Source organism: Homalodisca vitripennis, chromosome 1 (genome assembly GCF_021130785.1).
Source record: "Homalodisca vitripennis isolate AUS2020 chromosome 1, UT_GWSS_2.1, whole genome shotgun sequence".
NCBI lineage: Eukaryota > Metazoa > Arthropoda > Insecta > Hemiptera > Cicadellidae > Homalodisca > Homalodisca vitripennis.
In genome coordinates, this window is record NC_060207.1 from 165684941 (window position 1) to 165705138 (window position 20198).

At 32.7% G+C, this 20198-nt stretch overlaps 1 protein-coding gene across 1 annotated transcript; it reads left to right on the plus strand.

Moving 5' to 3' along the window:
- The first annotated feature begins 403 nt into the window (after positions 1–403).
- LOC124353938 (vasopressin V1b receptor-like) lies at positions 404–17676 on the plus strand. Its single transcript, XM_046804007.1, has 6 exons — positions 404–585; positions 800–1100; positions 9061–9155; positions 10171–10418; positions 15429–15690; positions 17559–17676. Exons 1-6 carry the CDS (start codon positions 404–406, stop codon positions 17674–17676), a joined length of 1206 nt encoding a protein of 401 aa, XP_046659963.1.
- The last annotated feature ends 2522 nt before the right edge of the window (positions 17677–20198 follow it).

Below are 20198 nucleotides of genomic sequence, written 5' to 3' on the forward strand. Positions count from 1 at the left end.
ACTCACTCACACACACACACACACACACACACACACACACACACACACACACACACACACACACACACACACACACATATATATATATATATATATATATATACAAAATATTCTTATTTTGTTATTGACACAAAAACTGCATTTTAAATGTCTACAACAGTTAGAATTTTTTAACGGCATTTTTCTATCTTTTTTATCTTTAAAGGAGGTACCAAAAACGGATTTAACTTGGAAATTGTAAATCACCCCGGTTAAACCCGCATACAATGATAAAAAGCGGGAATGTTTGGTATTCGATTTCTTTAAATGCTGAAAATATGAAGTATTAGGCAGCAACTATACATACATACTAGGATATATTGGACACTATATAACGGCTACTAATATTAAAAACGTTTCAGCCATGGCAAATGACTTAGTGTTCAACTCCAGCCTAGCCTCGGACCTGGAGCGAGACGAGGAACTGGCGCGGGCTGAGATTGCCGTCCTTGCCGTCATTTTTGTGGTCACCGTCACTGGAAACACAGCTGTCCTTGTGGCTCTGTACGCTCGTAGATTCTGTACAGGCAACAAGAAACTACCCAGGTCGGTCAGATTCCATCCTGGTTCCATAATTTTACTACATTTAAATAACTGTTTTACGCAGCTTTTACATAACATATTGGGGATTCCATGTTAAATGATTTGTTGTTCCAGCAAAAGTTAAAAAATATAACAATCTTATATTATATTCGAGCAGTTAATGGATTATGCAGTTCAATAAAAAATTATATAATTAATAAAATGTTTGGTTTTTTAGGATGTACTTCTTCATCCTACATCTCTGCGTGGCTGATCTAACCACTGGCCTACTGAACGTGTTCCCTCAGTTGTGCTGGAAGATTACATACCGCTTTAAGGGAGGACCTATGTTGTGTAAAGTGGTAAAATATGGCCAAACCATGGGACCCTACCTCAGCTCTTACATCCTCGTGGCAACTGCCCTAGACCGCTACAAGGCCATATGTGAACCGTTGAACTACAGTAACTGGACCTCGCGACGGTCCGCCCTCACCGTCAGTGCAGCCTGGTCGCTCACTCTTCTCTTCTGTATACCCCAGGTATCCGACTGTACTCTGCCTGGGTAACTGTGGCCCCTGAAGAATTATTGTCTCTTTACCACTATAAATACAATAACATAGCTGCAACACATTCACCCTACCTTAGTCATCAACTAGCACCATATAGCACACACACGGCCTTTTAATTTTGTATATTTTTTATTTCTATGAAAAGGTTAGTTTTAAACGACATAATTGTGACATGTAAAGTTAATGAAATGATTATTTTGATATAGCCTTTTTATGCATTTAAAAGGTACATTTAATATTTCACAGGTACATGGTGTTAGGACTTTTTTCTTTTATTTTGTTATGAAGATTACATATGTAATACAATTAAGGAACTTTAATAACAATTAACATTCTAGAAATGTAAATGAATGAGTGGGCCGCCCAGCCTGCGCATGCGCGTGCAAGAGCGCTTAGTTCACGAAGGTCCGTAATCTTTCACGGACCACCAGCCTCCATGAAAGGTACAATTTTTTGTGTAACGAAATATATCAATAAAACACGCAATGATGTGTTTTACGTGCTGTATTCGAATGTAAACTTAAGACATTTTAGAACAACTAAATTGGTCTGGATACTATACTCATTGTTTCCCTTAACTAGTCAACTATTTTGCTTAAACTTTAAACAGGCAAACAAATCATTCGAAAACTGTTAGATGATCCAGTATTATAGAACTGTGAGGTCTATAACGGAAACAAATATGAAAACCTTTATGAATTAAAAGCTCCTCTAATCTATATAGGTTACGGGTTATCGGGATATACTGCTACACTGCAACTCAGAGTTTGCCGGATACTGAAATTTCTTTCGGTTCCAACTAATGTATAAATTCTTCTGTCATGTGCAAGACATGAAAAACAGATGATTGAAAAGTGCTCTCGAGATTTCTATAACATTCTCGGTCGTTCGCATCTAAGTGTGAATATGCTTCAATTAACGCGTCAACTTCAACCATGACGGGAAAATTTTAATTCTCTGTAATTTTATAATATTTCCAAATAATGAGTTGAAACTGTTAAAAAAGATACACAACGGTAAGATTTCTAAAAGACTCTAAAAAGGTTCATTGGAGGCATTACGTTAAGTATATAAATTATTTGAACAATGCGGAATCCTCGTACGCAGGTCTGGAGCTCCAGTAAATAAGCAAGAATGCATTGGTTTATCAGAGGTTTACGAGACTTCCCTAACACAACTATGTGAAATTTCAAATGAAAAACGGTTTTTGCAAAAGTCACCTTAGTGATATAGTTCTTTTTTTGTTTTTATTTATTTATTTATTTTTGCTATCTATATTAAAACAATAAATATTTGCAAAAAACGATAAAAGATAAACAAAATATAGATTTTCTTATAAAAAAAAACTACGATCAAAAAATCATTCCCTAATTTATGACATATTCAAGCGTGTTTAAACAAATATTAGCATAAAGTGTTACTAAAGCATGATTACAATTAAAGTTATAAAAGCATTCCCTTCTTATACAACCCAGTCTACTATGTATGAGCTAGTTGTTAGAAGGCTCTTAATTTTGATTTTCGATTAATATTTATAGCTGTTTATAAAAAGGGTGCGACTTTATTTGTAATATGTCGCAGGGTGAAAAAAGAAACCTCCCTCTTCAAATTTGGACAAATGAGCTGTTTCCCTTGTCATTCAGTCTGTTTCATAAAGCCTTTTATTTACATTTTTTTATTCGACTTGTAACATTACTTTATTTGTCATTTTTTATAAGGAAAATGGAGTCAAGCTAGGGTGAATGTAGTTCAGTTTTAATATTTGCTAAGGACTTGTCTTATAAGATCCATAAAATATAGCTAATAATAAGTCGTTGAATATATCATTCACGTTTCTTAACTCTAAGTGTATAATTAGTTTTCAAATACTCAATAACAAGATTAAAAATATGGTAAAACTAACTTGTTCATAAAATTAAAAATTCACCCTGGTTAATTTTTTATAATTCTTAGTTACTTATGTATCAATAATTCGCTCACACATTTGTTTGTTTGCTAACGTGCTACGTAAATTAAGTTGTTGTGTTTACAAGCCAATATATCTCCATTGATGCTACTGCTGCGTTGTTACAGATTACTATATGAGGAGATAACAAGATCCAAATAAATCTCCAAGGAATCATGCGTAACACATTATTTCTTACTCGTGCCGTCACCTTTATGCATCGATTTCTTTCCCCTAAGATTTGAAATCACTATTTCTAGCCTTTTCACTCAGCAAGACAATTTTAACTAGCGTTACATATTTACAAGGATTATTATTCGCTATTAGAAACTATTTCCCTCCACGAAATCTGTACGTCTGTGTAAAGACCGTTATGACATTCTAATACTTTGTTTAAAGTATGTTAATGACGTTGGAAGGATAACGGGGTTCCGGACTTTTGTCGTCGATAAACAAAATGTACACAAAGTTTCGAGGATTTAAATCTATTCTCTTCGTCAGTTCATAACGAAAAGAGAAAAGTGAAGAAAAAGAAAACAAAGAAAATAGATTTCAATTCATGAAACGTTTTTTACATTTTGAAACATATAACGATGACAAATGTTCGAAAACCACTTTCCAATAATTCTTATAATATGTAACAGTATTTCGCTTGATTGATTTCCGTTTGAAGCAAAAAATGTTTGCCTCATTGTCTCCTGATGACTGTGCACCTGATGAGACAATAAGCATACCTCTTCACCTAGATTGCATTACTCTTTTTAGTCTGGGTGTCTCTGATCTCGAAACGATGCGGGAGGTTTGTTTTGAGCGTATTCGTTCTTCGTCACCGACTATTTTTGGATTCCTTCAGACGATCATGACTACAGATTTCAACAGTCAAGTCTGCAATAGCATTATATTTCCGAAGCTTCACATAAGATGAAGGTAAATTGGAGCTCAATTAAACATTCATATCTAATTGATGTTTTAAAATCGCATGCTTATAATTCACCACAATTCGCACAAATAGTGAAACACGCTCTAGCTATACCCGTGACTCTAGAAGAAGTAATGCGTGCTATTTTAAATCAATCGCCGGAATACTTTTCAATTACACCTAAGATTCTACGCGAAATACTCTTTCCAGCAACGAATTTTCTTACCTATTAAGATTGTGCCCCTCTCTATTCAGTGGAAAGTCTCAGAAATTTTAATGTTAAACGTTAAAAACCTTCCCATGTTGTTTCATAATATTGTCCAATTAGTCACCTTTGTGTGCCCTCCACCAAATAATTTGGAAATTATTTGAGCGAATTCTACTTGATCTTAATTTTTTTAATACCACGATTCGATACATCTTCACCAGCATGTATTACGGAAGAGAGAATTGTCCTTAAACTTGATTGGGTTGTCCACTTTGTGGTAACACATTTAGAGAAAAACATTTCATACTTCTGGGTATTCCTTGACATCAGGGCTGCCACAAGGTATGGCACGATAGCTTATTATATGAACTTAAGAATATATTTTTATCCATTTATTATGCATTTCTTTGGTCCTTCTTTGAATTATTATTGACAAGAGTGAGACAATGGGGTACTGAAAGATTTGGTCATCTTCAACCTCTTAGAATGAACTCTTAGTTATGAGATATTTATCAGTGAGAGCTCTTCACTGTGAATTAACTTGGTTATTGCAAAACATGTTATAGTCTAAATGTAAAATAAAGCTAAAAAAACTTACTAGAAGAAGTTATTTTAATTTCCAACTTCAGAAGTTGAATCAAAATAATTAATTCAAATTTCATCAGGTTATTTTGATATAAAGTAATTATTTTCGATTAAAATAAACATCAACTTTAACTTAGCTTTAATTCTAGCTTGGTAAAATTAAACGAATAATTAATTAATAGAGTTTTCTAAATCAACTTTACTTTCATTAGAGTCACTTCATTTAGTTATTTCTTCGTAAAGAATATAAAAAAAAGTTTATATTAAAAAGATAAGATAAATAAGATTATTATTTTAGTATTATTATTTTTTATTTGTTTTATAATTATTATTCACCATGTAAAATCTTGGTAAGATTTTATGAAATTTTCAATTTCTATTATTTAATTTTTCTTGACTCATGGAGCATACTGAAGCTTATTTATTTGGAGTTTGGTAGTTTGATAATAATTTGTTATTTCGAAAACTGAACTCTGATAATTTATATTGCTTACACAATAATCCAAACTTCAGTGTTGTATGCTTTTAAATTTTATCTGGCCATTAGTTGTATTAAAATATAATGTAATTATAAAATATTTATCTAAGAAAAGCATTACTAAACAGCAGCCTTACATAGGTACTTTGCACAAATCATAAGGCTTTATTTGCTGCAAATGCAATGTCAGTTCTTCAAACGTTAGTAAGAACATACCAGTAATAAAAGTCTTTATATGACTTCAGTTATTGTGTAATAGAAATAATGAACTGCAGTATAATCTGGAAATGTCGATTTGGAACATTTTGTTGAATAATTTATACACTACACACGCGTAACAATCTAGCAAATGTACCTTAGAATTGTGAGGCGATGTCTAAATCGAGTTTTTTTTTCGTAAAGTGATAATTAAATGAATTATTTCGATATAAATGGTGATTTATAACATTATATAAAGATTAGCGCTTTGTAGGTGTCGATAGCTTGTACCGTGCAATAGCACTAGTTACCAGAATTTTGATTCTAGATACGGATACAGTGATCATTTATATTTGTATTTTTTATCGTAAACTGGTCAAACATCGGTGTCTTGCGTCAATAACCACTTGTAGTTTTATACTAACTGGGATAATAGTAGGAACTTCTTATCGAACCGGTGGCCAATCCTTGTAAACAACTCTAAATTACCTTGAAAAGGATTTAAGGACTTAATTGATTGGAAAGACTTTCTGCAGTTTCATAGAGGCTCTCTCTTGATACCCATTTCTTGAATGGAAGTACTTAGGATCTGGGATAATTTTGAAACCATTGTTATACAAGTGTATTCTGTTTTATATTTAGATTGTATACTTTATTTCAGAAAAATATTATTTCTCTTTTAAAAAGGTAGCCTTACAAAGGTTAAAACTGTAATATATTTTATGAAACTTTTAAAGTACAGTGAAATAAAAGTTATATTTAGATGAATATTTGAATATAAAATTTATTTCGATACGATAATAATAACTAATAAACAAATAGTAAAGGTTTTACTGAGCACCACCCCTCAGTTAAAATATACTAATCGGGATTAATGTTGTTAACAGCTGATTAATAATAAGCTGATTGTTGAAATTAACAGATGAGATTAATGACTCATTATTCTTTCATACGCACTTATAAAATTTGATTGAATGCAGTGCACGTTTCAATTGTAATTAAATTAATGTAACATGCCTTTATTAGAGGCATAGTTATGATTTTGAAGTCCTCTCTTCCCCTTATCCTCATGTGGAATATTTTCCTACATTTACTTCGAATGTAACTGACTAATCAAACTGTGAAGAATGATAAAGTAATTTATGGACACCCTGTATATAACTGAACGATTGGTCTTGTATTCAATGGTTCTTCATTCTGGTGTTTTGATTTTCACAGGAAACCTTTGTGTTGCAATGTGTGAATAAATGATTCTGATTTCAATGCGGTGCTCGTTACTTTTCTCATCTCTTCGGAAAGTTTATTAACATGTTTCTAGTAAATGTATAAAATCACATGAAATAATTGGCTTACTTTAATCATTTATTTGTGTCTCGACCTCAGGAATCACATAATTTATTGCATGGGAAAGCAAATTAGTCTTTGAACGTCTTTAGTTCTGTCCTGTCTCCTAGAGATAAGAGGTGTGTTATTTCGTATCTGATACAAAATAACTTTGTACTTGATTAATGCTGTCTGTGACCTTATCAAGAGATAGCTCTTAACTTAAACCGCGATTTAATACGCTATCTCAGTAAGTTCTTAGTTCTACCTCAGGTCTTCTACAACAATAGCAATGATGGAGTGGTTTTGTAAACTCAGTGGGAGATATACAATTCACTCCAATTTTTAGTAAGCCTGGGATTTAACTTACTTCTAATCACTCTCTGGTAAGGAAATTAAAAATTAGGTGAAATATAACGGCTATTGTTAATTCTACATGTTAATTTAAATGTTAATACTTTCAATTAGTTTTCAGACCAAATTGCATTCCAACATAGCTTGTAGTTATAAAATACTTATTATTAACTGCTTTTATTATACATTTTCAATTTAATGTATTATCTTAGTTGTGGTAAAAACTGTCTTTAAAATGTAAGAACTGATGCAAATCCCATTAATTAATTACAAAGTGCCTAAAAATTAATTACTCTTAAAACATATCTATTTAAACCAATACGAACCCAAATGTAATTAAGAGATTTATTATTGAATAAGCCAGAGAACTAAATCTGTCTTGGAGAATAAAATTAATATTACGAACTAATTATTGCAGGGTCGACACAGTTATGGCAGTTTTAGAGTAAACAAGATGGTATACAATCATAGTTCTCAAAACTTTAGAGTTACGTGGCAATATGGAGGAGGAGGAGGAGGAGGGGCAACAAAACTGAGAAATACCAAACTACATTTCATCGTGGTTCAGTGTGGAAATAGACCCACATCTCGTTTCCAAACTAGTCGTTAACGACAGTTAATCATTTTGAGTGAAGTAGGGCAAACGACGTTATGTACTCGAACCTAAACGAGCGGCTTCACGTACTAGGTTAACACTAGTGAGACTCATAACTGAGTGGTCGTAAAGGACGGTATGGCCACCTACGCTATCTCAATTATGCCTGAGGTGTACCTATCTATGTCCTGACCAATCATAGATCAGATAAGCGTTCGCAGATAATACATGTTATGTCTGTATGCAGCCAGTTGCAATGTATCTTATTGAGAATTATATGTATATATAGTACATAGTGTGTATACGAACTAGTTTTTATATATAAAACTACAACTGTATCCTAATAACGTAAATAAATACGAATGAGACTTTGTTTGCTTCCTTTTACGTGTAAACTACTTAACCGACATTCTTAGGGTCACTGGTATGAATATACGAGTAGACAGGTCTATTCTTATTTCAAAAATTATTCAGGACTACGCCCACTGGTATCTAAAGTTGCGAAATAATAATTGAAATATAAGTTAAATGTATATTTTGAATTAATTTATCCACTATTTTCAGTTTCTTATCATTTATAGTGTTCATAACAACACATCTTATTTCAACCTTTTCTTTTTGTTTAGCACAGAGCAAGAAAATAACCAGATAATAAAATGTTTAGTAAATATATACTTTTAGCTGTACACTTTTATCTAATATTTATTATTTCATGTGTAAGACAAATTTACTACCTCACTTTTACAATAAATTTAAACATTGTTATAAACCCATCTTAAGTGTCTTGTAAGTAGGCTTTTAAGACCTATGTATGTATGTATGTATGTATACTTTCTTAATCGAGAAACAAGGCAAATTGACTGAGGAACAAAAATTACCAACATATGTTTTTATGATTGTAGCAACAAGACAAACTGAACATTGGCGTTGAAAATTCAATCGAACCATAAGTCTCATACACGAGCAAGTGGAATTACAAAATACACCAGACACTAATAGTAAATTTTAAATTACAAAATCGTTGAAAGGATGTTCACTCTACCGTATCATATCATAAATACTTTCACTAAGAAAACTACGAACTTCAACTTTTGGATATCTTCACATTGGTGCAAAATAGTTCCACTGTTATTAAATTTGTTGGAACTATTCTATGAAACACATGGACTTTTAGAAGCATTGTAATGCACAGGAATTGCGGGCGAAGCCGTGCGTAAGTGCTAGTAACAAATAAATCTTTAATTGAATTATATTTTATATTATAAAGGAACAAAGTTATAAACACTTTCGCAGATTAGTAAATTCGTTAATTATTATTATTCCAGGTAATAATTTTCTCCTACCAAGAGATCGCTCCCGGGGTGTACGACTGTTGGGCGACGTTCCCATTCCCTTGGGGAGAAAGAGTTTATGTTACCTGGTAAGTCGATCTAATAGTTAATATAACATAGCGTTGAACGAAAGAACAATAATCACCTCAAACAATTTTCATTAAATTAATGCATTAATATTCAGTAAAATATAATAATTTGTTCCAGATAATGTTATTACTAATTTAAGGTATTGCAGTCAATTTCCGATAGAAATAACTTTTTACAATTTTGAAATAAAGGTTTGGTCACAGCTCTTTATATTTCTTGTACTTATACTGGAAAATAGACAAAATATTTGTTCAGTCCATAATGTAATTTATGGAATGCCTTACAATAAAGCTCAAATATAAACAGTATAACATAAGAATAATAATAATTTTGGCAGTAGAATAAAATATGGCCGGAGGGAATATCATGTTTTTACGTATACGTCTGCGTGGTACTTACTATAGGAGTAATTTAATATATCACTAGGTAACAAACTGAACAAAGAGATTTGTCATAAGAAAATATTCTTCTAACAACCATCTTGGAAAAAAGTGATTTTTAACTATACGATTACGCTTAAAAGGAGTTAAAATATACCATTACCAAGTAGATACTAAACAAAGATAACGCTACATACAAATATATAAATTCTAGTATTATTAAAACACAGAGAATACGCTTTCTGAAATAGTAAGTAATACAAAATTAATAAGAAATATAGGAAATTAATCAAGCATGCCGATTATGATAAATTTTACAGGAGACAAAAAAAGAAACATGTAAACTTTATTCGATAGTAAAGATACATGTTATAACAAAATTATACATTATTTATATCTTTCTGCCAAGACTACTAGATATCTTTCTAATGGATTCATATAGTGTTTACATGAATTAGTATTTTTCTTTGATCTTGCGTATTTCGTTTTGATACGTAAGTGGTTCTTATTTTAAACCGTGTTTCTGGTGCCACTATGTGTGCTAATCTACACCTACTAGAATCTCTATTGATATCTTTTCCTTATCAAAGATTTAAATATTTTATTTTTACAATTCTAGCTTGTATTTTTTCAGGTACTCTGTGTCCGTGTTTCTGGTGCCACTGTTTGTACTCATCTACACCTACTTCTGCATCTGCTGGACACTGTGGCGGTACTCCGGGTTGCCTGACAGCTCCTCCCCACATCACCTCATCTCACGTGCCAAGATCAACACTATCAAGCAGACGGTGGCCGTCATCCTGCTCTATATCTCTTGCTCCTCGCCGTTCATCTGCGCCCAGCTCTGGGCCTCCTGGGGCCCCCGTCAACCTTTTTTTGATGGTACATTCTCTTAAACTGTCAAAGATCTCCTATAGCTAAATGGACAGAATGATCTACAGTAAAAATACGTATATATTTTCTTAATATAACCATCATATTTGATAAATATATTTTGTTTGGACTTCATATAACTGAAAATGTATTAAAAATAAAACTAACTGTTAGCCACACCTTTTGGTGTTCATTTAAAGCACTGGGTTTGTACATCAATTACCTTACACCTAAAGCTAGAGGGGGCACGCGGCGGCCTGCCTTGGTTTTCTGTCTATAACGTTCACAATCTGTCCTGGCAGCCGAGTTTTTAAATATTTTCAACATTCGACTTACCAAAATAGCAAATGAAACTGAAGTAAAAGATATCGTTATCTGTGGGACGTCACATATATGGAACTGTTTATTTTTAAATATAAATATTATATTTATTTTTATGTCTTATGATCTATGTTTTGATATTTGAAACAGTTACTAAAATAAATGCTGAATCACAAACCACTATTGATTATGTTATAACAAACGACAGGTGTTATAATTGATTATGTTATAAAAACACAACAAAAACCTATGGCAACTAATGGGCTTAAGGTGTCTTTAAACAGAAAAAGGAAGCTGAGCTTACTATAAAAAGTGTTCTTATCTCGGTTGACATTCCATCTAGTAACCAATAAGATAATTTAGATAAATCAGCATGGCTTCCAGAAAGGAAAGAATATACTATCAGCCCTGTTTCGATTCACAAATTATGTTTTACGAGTCTGGGATGGATTGCAGAGATCTATCGATGTTTTCTGCGATGTGTCCAGAGCTTTCTACTGTGTGTATCATGAAGTGTAATATTGGTAATATTGAGCTGGCTAAGCTCACTCCTGTCTGGAAGACAACAGAGTGTATCTCTGGAGAATACTCATAACAAGTATTCATCATCTTGGAGTTAAGTCAATATCGGCGTGCCTCAGGGTTGCATCTTGCCACCATTGCTGTTCTTACAATGTGTATAAAATGACAATGTTTTTAGATGGCATCTCTACTCCTCTGGCAACGGTAGAGAATCTGTTGTTGTAAAGAGTATTATACTTAGCGATTTCTCAGTTTTCAGATTGGTCTCAGATAAATCGCTTACTTATGAATGGGACTAAAAACAGTGCAATACAGTTTTAAATCTGTGGGCATTCGGGCCATTGAGGGGATTGATAATTTGGTGGTACCAACTTTTGCGAGTCCTCAAAGTTTCTGTGATTAAATGTGGTTAAAAATGTGTAGTGGGAAACTCATAGGTGCGGACTGTTAAAACCCTTGAGCTCTACAACTTTTCTAATTAGAATTTTGAAGCCTTCTTGTAGCATAGATATTCTCAAAGACGTTTACCAAGGATACTGCGAAAGTCTTCTGTGCTTCCGTATAGTTTTCTTTTTTAGACAGGCCGTTAAGATCCCAGAAGTCTAATATACGAAGTTCTCATTCTTTATTATAAAAATATTGATGGGATTCCTAAAACAAAAGATTTTCATTATTTTAATACAAGAAATAAAACTAAAAGATGCTTTCCCCACAGAACGGCAAAGTTTGAGAAGAGTCCGTTTTACTTTGGTATTCGGCTGATGAATAAGTTACACAAACGAGAGCAGAAACCTACTATTCTGGTTTTAAGAGATCGCTGAGGAAACTCCTAATGAGTTCAGTGCTTTATTCTCTCAAAGTATTCCTTGAGTTACATTTTTGACTTTTAAAGTTCCTTTTACTTTTTACTTAGAAAGTTAAGATACCTCGTTCTTGTTTTTCTTTGCATTGTTTGTGCTTTACTCTATTATGGTACATTGGTACTTGATAAAACACAATATTTGTATATTTTTAGTAAAACTGTACAAATCGTTTATGTGTAAATAAAGAATTGAATTGAATCCAAGTGGCGTATGAAAGGAACGTTATAAGAAATTACAAACTTTTATGTTTTTTTTTGGCTGATGTATCCAATATTGCATACATGTTTAAGTCAATCATAGTTTGATATTCGCATTTCTTGGTACTCGGTCTCCGGTACTGCCATAATTAATTTTGATATTTATTTACCAGCTTTTTAACTAACAAAAATATTTATGAAATATTAGACTGAATGGTCGTTATATTGTAAAATATATGTTTCATCTAAAAATCCATCGGACGAAAAATATCACTGAACTATATTTATCTTGATAAGCTAGGTTCGTATAAAAAGACTTGCATTTTCTAAAGGTGTGAAGGATTGATGGCCAAACTGTTGTAAGCTTAAAATCACCAGCTCACATTATAACACTCGCATAAGTTAAAGATATAACGGATTGAGGGTGATACTGTTAGCTTAGATTTAAATCACCAGCTCACATTAAAACTCTCGCATATTTAAAGATGAGGATGATACTGTTAGCTTAGTTTTAAATCACCAGCTCACATTAAAACTCTCGCATATTTAAAGATGAGGATGATACTGTTAGCTTAGTTTTAAATCACCAGCTCACATTAAAACTCTCGCATATTTAAAGATGAGGATGATACTGTTAGCTTAGTTTTAAATCACCAGCTCACATTATAACACTCGCATATTTAAAGATGAGGATGATACTGTTAGCTTAGTTTTAAATCACCAGCTCACATTATAACACTCGCATATTTAAAGATATAACGGATTGAGGGTGATACTGTTAGCTTAGTTTTAAATCTCCAGCTCACATAATAACTATCGCATTTTTAAAGGTGTAACGGATTGAGTTCGTACTGGTGTGTGTACGCTAGTTTGATTCCACTATCTTTCACCCGCCTCCATACCACCCGAAAACTCCTCTTAGTTTGATTTAATTCCCCATGAAAAACGCTACATTCTAAATCTAACGATAACTATTAATAAAGATTTATGGAATGAAAAGAAAAATATTTGTAATGGGAGCTATGTTGAGGAAGATTTAGCAACTTAATGTATGTCAAATAGCACTGTGTGTTTGATCACTGCAATACTCATCACATTCGATGTACTTTTTTGTAATAATAGGAAAATATTAATATTCCACAAAATTCTATATGGCACTTCTAGGTGTATAATCATTTCAGTTCTAGGTATTCTTTTTGTCGTACTACTTTTCCTGAACACGTGCAACCATTACTTACTAGGCTAATGTTTTCTTATTTATATTGAGCAATTTGAGTTATTTGCTTTTACAACAAAGCATTGAGTGTGTGTTTTTATACATACGAACTAATCTAAGATTTAATATTCAAATGACACATGTATGTGCTATTTTGATATTTCTATGAACACTAATTCCAGCGTTGACTGGGATAACGTAACTAATAGGTCTGTGTACAGCCACCTCCATTAAAGAAAATGTCTGTAACACAATACTGTTTGTAACTAGATGCTTGCTGTTTTTCTTTCCTTATCACAAACAACAGCACATTTACTTTAGCACTAAAGCGAAATCAAATGTAGTGTAAACCCCTACTAATGCAGTGTATTAGTATTATTAAATTCTAGTGTATTAATGAATGAGTATTTACTCATAAGACAAACCGGATAAAGTAATTCGTGTATATGTTACATGGTAAGCTATACTGTTTCAATATGGAGGTCGTTTAAATAAAAAAAACTAACAACTCCATTATACATATGTGTGTGTGTTCTTTTTTTTATCGTAGCAACGTCAAATTCTACATGATTATTATCAGTGTATAGTCACTGAATAGGTACAGAGGCTAGGTGGGTTCAGTTTGGCCAGCGGGGGGCAGTTCTGCCTTTTCTTGAATTAAATATGCAATTATTAAAAATATACAAGTTTTAACTAAACATTTCGCTGTTTGGTTTGTGTGAAAGCAATATTTGACCTTTTGTTACGTACAGGATATGTAGGCGAGTTTCATTTAAGGCATAATATAGCACGCTCACGGCACAGTAAAGGGTCGGACCGAACAAAGCGTGTCTAGAACTCACATGTGCACCCACACTCACAAGAAAAGACTGCCAGTAATAATTATTAGCTGATTTATAAATAATTACATGTCTAATAAGTATAAATATAAATCAGTATTCACATGCAGAACGAATAGTATCATACCGTATTTTTAAAATCTCAAAATAATAACTAATAACCGATTTCGTAAGGGTTTACCAAAGACATTAATTATGCCTTTAATTATTGACTTAGAACTCTCCATTTTTGGTATGTCGTTCTTCAAGACACATACAACAAATTCTGTATAAGTTTTTTTTTTTACTGTCATTATTTTTCGACTATCTTTGGCTCAGATCAGAAATAATACTTTTAAAGGTATTATTTATGAAAAAGTATTATTAAAAAAGTATTATATTCATACAGAATTTTTATTCAATAATAACTATGGCTTTGGAGCCATAGAGCCAATTTGGATTGTATGAGTATACAATCTAATAAATACTATACATGGAGTATCGTACATCGTATACACTAATTTAATAAAATACTTCCATCACATATGTTAGTAACATTCTAGAAAACTTTCATGTTATGATTTTTATATCATAATGTACTAAGTTTGTTTAAAAATTTGTTCTCTTCTGCGTTTTGTCTATCACTAAGATAGACAGACAAATACACGACATTAAGAAGAACCTGTCTCGTCCTTAACGAGACTACTAGTAAACTATGATATAAATAAAAACAATTCATGACTCTCCAATAATTTTAAAACTTTGTATTCTTCTTTTATTACAATATTTCCAATACAGTATCATGGATTTTCTCACTTCACGCTTAAAACACATATGCGATATAACACATAAAATAAATATTCTTAATACATATTAACTTTGTCATGAAGATGTCGAATAATTATATTATTCATATTAACCAAATAACTTAGGTCCCACCAAATGAATTGAATGAGACTTGTATATACGTAAGCCAAAAGCTCTGCCTTTGCAAGACATTTTGTAATTAGAGAAAAGTTCTGTATAAGAACAGTGTATCAAAAGAAATTATAATGTAAATTCATTAAAATGAGTATTTCCAGGAGCGGCGTTCACCATACTGTCTCTGCTGTCAAGTCTCAATAGTTGTGTGAATCCGTGGATCTACCTGTCATTCAACAGGGAATTGCTGAGGTCACTGTGGAGAGCCTCAATTTGCACGGGAAGTCCACGGCATCGTAACCTCCGAGGCAGCGCCTCTTCGTGCCGCCGGGTCACAGAAATGACCACCACCAGTGCGGGGGACACTATTGCCGCTGCTGATAACCGGCACTGGTGTGACTCTCTGGATTACCAGTCTTCCTCGTAAGTAGGTTTCACCCTGCACAGAACTGACCACCACCAGTGCGGGGGACAATATTGCTACTGATGGTAACCGGCACTGGTGTGACTCTCTGGATTACCAGTCTTCCGCGTAGTAGGTTTCATCCTGCAAAGAAATGACCACCACCAGTGCGGGCCAATTCCGGGTCCAAAATTATTATTTTTGAAAATATCTCATATTCAGATAGATAATAGACATACATGTAAACTAATACGTGTGATTCAGTCTTAAGAATAACTTATTTTAGCTATACCCTAGAAGTTTAAAAGTTTATTGTTACATCTGTTTACAGAGGGCGAAGAAATGTAGAAAGTGTATAAATTCTTGGAAAAACATAGCATAGAATTCGGTTTACAATAACTTACTGGCAAAATATTTTTAGAATACGAAACTATTAACTATAAAGCTGTTATTTTACACTGAGGCGTGCCGAGACACGTATGTCCAACAATAACTTTTTCTACGGGTTTTAGTTTACGTTTAGTACTACTTAAAAAGATCATTTCTTTGGGGACGTACCTAATAATATAATTAACAAGAATATGCAATAGGGGTTGAAATGGGGTTTCAACACCTAGAAGAAAACATGATGTCTTTAAACCTTTCGATGTTGTTGAAAGATGAAATTAGACAAAAACGTGCCTTATGCTCACAACAGATAAATTACAGATTTAAGTTCAACCACAGGGGTTATATGTTGTTCCTAACGATTAAATTTAAAAGTAGAATACAATGGTTGTAATTAGTTTATTCTGTACGACAGCAGAGTTTTCATATCAACGTACGTATATACTTTCTTGATCTGGATAGCAAAGGAAACAGTACCATGACGCCTGAAATTCTTTAGACTGGAAATAGATTACTTTGATTGGAAATATGCACTTTTTGATCGTCGAAGTCTTTCCAGAATTAATTATGAGTATATTTCTTAATAAGGGTAACAACATAAACGCCATACTACGGCACCAAGTATGACTTCGACCGGAAGCAGTTACTTTTGACCAAAGAAGACGTTTTGTATAACAGGCATACAATTCAATAGGAAACCACAAGCAAAGCCGCTGGTACTTGCCAGTGGAATATAAAGTGTAGGCCTACTCGGCATACGGTTAAAACAATACGCAGTACTCAAATACATTACATTACATTAACTTGAAAATTTGAAGAAAATACAAGAAATACAAATCAGAGTACAGTATAATTACCCAAGTCAGTTTCAGTGTTAGTAACTCTACGTCCATGTCAAATTTGGACGGGTGGATTCTCAAGGCTTTATAGATAAGAATTATTAATTATAATTTTTTAATGAAAAAGAAAATCTAAATGTATAATTTGATTAATTTTAATCTTGGATGTACTAAAGTGTAAGTTGGAGAGTGGCAATTGCATTTTTGTTCGCTTAGTGATTTTGCTGTGAGACACTTTACTCTCTGGCTAGATATTCTGAGTGATAGAAAACGACTTTCGGCTATAAAACTACAAAACATATCTTACTACATACTGTGCGTTTGTTACACAGTACATTTTAATGTTAGAAATATAATTTAATGTATTAATATGCGTTTTTCATTGTGAAAATTTCTTTAATAGATATTTAAAAGATATAAATAGTATATATTTATATGTATACTATTTACATATATTTAAATACTATTTATTCTAATTATAAAAATTGTAAAGAATATTCCATCTAGTGGGTTTTATTTTTAATTGTTTAATTTATTAAAATTACACGTAGTAGAAACATTCAATAATTTGTTAACCCGCAGGCTATAAACCTATTAATCTTGTATAAATTTTAATCCGTCAATTTTTTAATAGGAGATTTATACTATATGTTTTTTTACAGAGACAAACATTCAAGTTTGAAAAGCTACCGGATGCAAGATTCCAGTAGTTTTCCGAACCGGCGGCTTTCCAAAATCTGTCAACCTGCCAGGGAGGTGTGTCTGACTCCAATGTTGTAGAAAGTCTCCAAGTATTACGTACAAGCGTCTACGATTCAAGATCCTTAAAGACTAACGTGGAGAATACGATTGTATCTCTATAAAAAATGAAATTGTAGCCTCTAATTTTTTGATAATAATTCGAATATGTTAATTTGTGGAGCTGTGTAAATGTTTGTCAGAAATATTGTATGATTTGTATCTCTTGTCAAGCTCGCCTATGGATAAACCGTTAATACAGTTTTAGCCCCTTAGTACTGTAGTAATTATCCACGACATGAATGTTTAATTGAATTCCTAGTACTCATACCTCTGCTGCACAAGACATTCTTCATGAAATTTGTATTAGATTATTTATAAATTCAAAAATTTTATTAAACAGAGAATTACTACTAAATTTTAGGCTAGAAGTGTATGTAGAACAGTTGTTGAGGGTACATAATTCTTCAGAGGCCACGTCACTTTGGAAAGAGTGAAAAGTATTCATGAAAGGTTTATTTAAAATCTGATATATTGCATTAATTATATTTTTGTCATTGTAATAGAGCAATATACTTCACAGTCATTTTTAAAACCAATTTCGTAACAGACATACTTTAAAAGAGTGAACTAATTGTTACATATACTATAACTAAATCATAATAAACAGCAAAAAATATGTGTGTTTACCTGCAGTACTATTTATAATAAATTTAAAATTATGAAATCCTATTCTCTCCAAATTTTCTATGTTCGCTGAGATAGAGGTTGTATCTATCCAATATATGATATGTTTGACAATGTAGTATTAAAAAAACTTTACTCTGCAAATTTAATATTGGGTTACTACCTAGTCCTTTGTTGGAGTTTTTTTTTTTTTTTTTGTTTGATCAAATTCTTTTTCGGCGAGTCCACATAAAGACTGGCTACTACAATAATCAAAAGATTTAAAATATTAATTAAATTAACTGATACTTTAAATTATTACAACGAAAATCTAAAGAGTCAACAGACAGCATTTTTCTCATATTCACTCTGGCTTTTATTTTCATTATTCGTGATGATGGTCGCCTATGTCGAGCTACAAAGTATGTGAGTAATTTTTAGAATGGGTGTAAAAACTTGTCTAGTCTTGTACTGATTTTGTCTTTGTGCAGTTTGTAAGTCTATCGTTTTGAAAACGATACTTATTGTATACTAGTTGAAGATATATTTAAAGTTGTGTAGGTTATTACACCATTGTTACTATTAATGTGATATTTGTGGCTGTTAAATATATTCTTGATGTACATTTTCAATTAATTATAAGTGTTAATTGTTCGATGAAATGTATAGTTTTATAATAAATTGTTTGTGTTTATATGGAATTCATAACTTTGTTTCATTTCTTTGTTTTTGTGTTTATTCTTACTAATAAAGTGTTACTCGTAGTGAAGCCGTAAACGCTTATTTGTATGGGATGGGGAATGGCAATTATAAATTCCCCTTTTGTACGTTCTAAGGAGGAACCCCTATAAATTTGATCAATTTTTATCTAACTTACTTACATTAAAACATAAAACCAATATTTAATACTTTTATTATTTTATGAGGCCTTTCAATACCAATATAAGCTCCATCTACAACAATTGTTATCTAGTTAACGACTATTGCATCAAGCAGAGTCGAGACATTTTATGTCCAGACGTATCAGTAGTTTGCTATATTTAAGGTACAGTACAGTATTAGCCATAATAAACAGTACTGAAATCATCTGTAGTTGCCTTCTTGATCAGCTGATTCAATTATCGATTGTTGCCACGTCTTCGTGTTCATTACTTCTTTTTTATTTGAGGTCAGGTTTTGCTAACATGGTGCTAACAACGGTAGAGAAAGTTTTTATCGTAGAGCATTATTTTCACTCATACGGAATTGGAAGTGCGGGGGTGGGCCAAGCTTGCTATACACTGCATTACGTTTTCAGGAACATTTACACAAAAACCCTCCTAGTAATGCTGTGATTCTTAGTATTGTTGAAAAAGTTCGAGGGACAGGTAGTGTTTTGACACAGCGAAAGGGCTTTTCAGGTCGCCCAACTACTGTCTGTACAAATGAAAACCACGGAAGAGTGTTGCAGCAAGTGTAACATCTCCCTTAGAACAAAGTTTCCTTTTCCAGCCACTCCCCCGATCTTACAACACCGGACGCCTACTGTTTATTTTGGGTAATACGTACTTCCTTACGTTCAACATAGGAAGGAACGAAAAGAGAATTTACTGAGCATACAATAACATCTGCTAATATTATTGGTGAGAAATCAATGTCTTAACAACTTTTAAAAATAAACGCACAAAGAAAAAGACAGCTAAGCGGTGCTTAAAGTTTCAACTTGTTTGTTTTCGGAGTGTCTGGCAGTGTGTGTCGGAGCACGACTGGGCGTCGCGTCGCTTCATTACGACTACCTTCCTAAGCGGAGCGTGACGTTTCAACTTGTTTGTTTTCGGAGCGTCTGGCAGTGTGTGTCGGAGCACGACTGGGCGTCGCGTCACTTCGTTGACCACCTTCCTAAGCGGTGCATGACATTT